Below are 3,830 nucleotides of genomic sequence, written 5' to 3'. Positions count from 1 at the left end.
CAATGAGTTCAAAGCACGTGATTGCATCCAACTGGTATTTACCACCTTCCCACTTGGTTATGAACACAGCATAATAACTGTTACTTAGACATGACAAAGTAAGGCACTTAATAGTCTGAATCTAATAAACAACAACAATACTGACAACGACGACAAAATAATAATAATAACAATTATGACAATAATAATAATAATATAAGCTAAAAAAACATAAACAAAACAAAATGAACAGACATTTGAAAGAAAGAGATAAAAACACAGAGCACAGCATGAAGTATCCTTCTCCTGCTTTTTAACTCTTTCCATCTTCCGTTCACAAAGTATTTTCTGTCGTTGTTGATGTTGAATAACAGGTGGTGTTATTATGTTATGGCTGCCGGTGTTATGATATGGGGACACCAGGGGGCACCCTAGGGGATTGTTGACTAGCAGGGCGTTATGTGGGACAGAGCAGGAACCCTGAGAAGGACGAGTGGATGTATTCGGTGGAGTAGAGCCCGTTAGCCTGATCCGAGGGAATCTGCATCCACACCTGGTCGTTCTCCTTCAGCTCAAGCACGGCGCTACCGGACGCCTGGTCCATGTAGCCCTTCTTGTACTCATCGTAGGTGTATGTGGCTGGAACATTGTTCTTGTACAGCGCCACCCACAGACTGAGTCCCTTTACATGCACGTGGTAGGCAAAGTAGTAGACTCCGGACATGGGGCTGGTGAAGATACCGGTGGCGGGGTTGTAGGCATTCTGCCCGTTGTACAGGGTCCTGTCAAACTTGATGGGCATCCCAGAGGGAGGGAAAGCCGTAGTGAGGATGGCGGTAAACGCGGGTGCCACGGTGGTGGAGAGATCTGCACTGCCAAACTGTGGTTTTCCGTACCTCCCGTCTGGTACCTCGTCCCCGCCCAGCCCTGAATCCGTTAGCCCAGCCACTACGGTTTGTCCATTTCCTGCAGGGCCAGGGGGCCCAGGTGGCCCAGGGGGGCCGGGGTTGCCATTGAGTCCAGAGTTGCCTGGCTTTCCTGGGGGACCTTGGGGACCTGGAACTCCCTTTTCTCCGAGCTTGCCCAGCCCTGGAAGACCCGGCAGCCCAGGTTCGCCCTTCAGACCTGGGATACCCTGTGGCCCCATTGGCCCTGAAGGCCCCTGTAGACCAGGGATACCAGACTGGCCTCTTGGTCCTGGAGACCCAACGAACCCAGACTCCCCTTTTGGTCCAGGATTGCCTAAAAGACCTGGGTTTCCTGGCAGGCCTATGTGCCCAGCCTCGCCTTTGGGCCCAGGTTTTCCGATAGACCCGTTAGGGCCCGGGAGGCCTTTGTCTCCAGGAATGCCGGGTTTTCCAGACAGACCACTGGGACCCTGGTCCCCTCTGATCCCTGGCAGACCTGGATGCCCCTGCGGACCCAACTCTCCCTTCAGGCCAGGCATGCCGTGTTTTCCTGAAAGCCCCATGGGGCCCTGTATTCCTGGTGGTCCTGGCTGTCCATCTGGGCCCATGTCTCCTGGCTGCCCCTTCATCCCAGGGTCCCCTTTATCTCCAGGGACGCCTGGTCCCCCGAAAAGGCCCTTGTCTCCCTTTGTCCCTGGTAGACCAGGTTTGCCGTAGCCAGGAGTTCCAGGAAACCCTGGAGAACCCCTCTGCCCTGCCTCACCTTTAGGCCCAAGTTGACCTGGTCCTCCAGGCAATCCATCTTTACCAGGCTTGCCCAATCCGACGGGCCCTGGCTGGCCTTGCGGCCCTGGACTGCCAGCCTCCCCTGGCTCTCCTATTCCTCCTGGGAGCCCCTGGTCTCCTTTAGGCCCAGACGGACCAGGAAGCCCGTTAAGTCCTGGTTTTCCCACACCCTGGTTACCAGCTGGCCCTGGGAGGCCCATGAGTCCGTTGGGGCCCCTGGTTCCTGGCAACCCAGGCTTCCCATTGCCATTCTCTCCCTTGAGTCCACGCTCCCCAGGATTTCCAGGCCCACCTTTCTCTCCTGGTTCTCCACGAGATCCAGGTTGGCCCCTCCCGCCGGGAAGGCCAGGTTTGCCATTAAGAGACAGGCCAGCTGGCCCAGGGAGACCTGGTTGACCTGGAAGTCCTCTGGGACCTGGTTCACCCCGGAGTCCAACCTCGCCATTATTCCCAGGCATCCCCTTCATTCCCTCCTTTCCTGGGAGACCCGGAAGTCCGGGCTTCCCAATGCCCGGAAAGCCTGGAGGCCCCTGAGGCCCAGGCAGGCCATTGAGACCTGGTTTTCCCAGTCCTGGTTTTCCCGGAAGTCCTGATGGCCCAGTTGGGCCTCTGGGTCCAGGTTTTCCTTGGAGCCCTGGCACACCCTTTACGTCCATCATGGGTGGCATGTCTGTAGGAGAAAATGGAAGATCATGTGATTACCTGTTCATCCCCTTTGAAATCCTTCATTATCTTACAACATTCATCTTAAAGTATGAAAAATGACAAATATCCATGGTTGCGTCCCAAATGACATCCCAAATGCATCCCAAATTCCCTATATACTGCACTACTTTTGACCAGTGCCCTAAGGTAAATAAGGTGCCGTTTGGGACATAGCACCAGTTTTCAGTGACTTGGCTCTGTAAATAGTGGAACAAAAGCTTTGTAAATATGTCCTTAAGACAGCACTCAATAACCCTGGATTTGCAAGAACCTGTAATTGATTTTACAGTTGATTGAAATAGGCATTCCGTTCAAGACACAGTAAACTGAATTGAAAAACCTACAGTGAATACTGTATAGATATGGTTCTACGTCAGGGACGGCTTGTTCAATAGGGCGATATGGGCGACGCACTGCCAAACGGGAAAAGGAAGGGATTTTTTTTCTAATCAATTATATCACGGCAACAGCAGTTATCAGTGTTCACGTCTGATCTGCCAGCCACTAAATGTCAAATCAGGCTAAAGTCGTGCTTCAAATGGCCCCGCCCGTTTTTGGGGCGATTTCAGTCAAGTTGAAAATCGCCCAGAAGTCTCTCATAGCCTGTCATGTAAAATCTATTTTTTTCACATTTCAAAGCTTTCAATACATTCTCTATGGGTGTCTGTGGGCTTGCACTTACGCGCTTTCGTCATACGTGACGTAACGTTGAACGTAACTAAGACAATGGCGGCTACCAGCGTCTCTGTTGCGACCTGCAGTGCGGCGTTATTTTATGTTTTTAATTTGTAGACTTAGTTTACAAACATTCTGCCAACCATGGATTTCCAGTGGTTGGTTTTGGACTGATCTTGTTGATCGTGTACATACCCGCTACGAACGGACTAAATAATGAAAACGCTGCTGGCAGCTGAATCCCAATACAGCTGGGAGACTTGGCTGGATGAGTCCCGGACAGAGAAGTGGAGCCGGCCACCTTCACCCTGGTCAGAGCGGACCGCGATCCTGGTAAGAGAGCGACTCTGTACCCCGACATTGAACTGCTTTCTGTGTCATTGCGACCTTACTATCAATTCAATTCAATTTAAGGGCTTTATTGGCATGGGAAACGTGTGTTAACATTGCCAAAGCAAGGGAAGTAGATAGTAAACAAAAGTGAAATAAACAATAAATATTAACAGTAAACATTACACTCAGAAGTTTCAAAAGAATAAAGACATTTCAAATGTCATATTATGTATATATACAGTGTTGTTACAATGTGCAAATAGTTAAAGTACAAATGGGAAAATAAATAAACATAAATATGGGTTGTATTTACAATGGTGTTTGTTCTTCACTGGTTGCCCTTTTCTTGTGGCAACAGGTCACAAATCTTGCAGCTGTGATGGCACACTGTGGTTTTTCACCCAGTAGATAAGGGAGTTTATCAAAATTGGGTTTGTTTTCGAA

At 50.2% G+C, this 3,830-nt stretch overlaps 1 protein-coding gene across 1 annotated transcript; it reads right to left on the bottom strand.

Moving 5' to 3' along the window:
- Nucleotides 1-436: 436 nt before the first annotated feature.
- Nucleotides 437-2,341, bottom strand: LOC311131859 (uncharacterized protein; the record flags this gene model as incomplete). The annotated part of the gene is made up of 1 exon (XM_084164987.1): nt 437-2,341. The coding sequence occupies one exon, from the start codon at nt 2,339-2,341 to the stop codon at nt 437-439; it is 1,905 nt and encodes a 634-aa protein (XP_084021113.1).
- Nucleotides 2,342-3,830: the final 1,489 nt, after the last annotated feature.

The sequence above is a fragment of the Coregonus lavaretus genome (assembly GCF_964263955.1).
Source record: "Coregonus lavaretus genome assembly, chromosome: 7".
Classification (NCBI taxonomy): domain Eukaryota; kingdom Metazoa; phylum Chordata; class Actinopteri; order Salmoniformes; family Salmonidae; genus Coregonus; species Coregonus lavaretus.
This window is presented reverse-complemented; position numbering and strand designations above follow the sequence as displayed.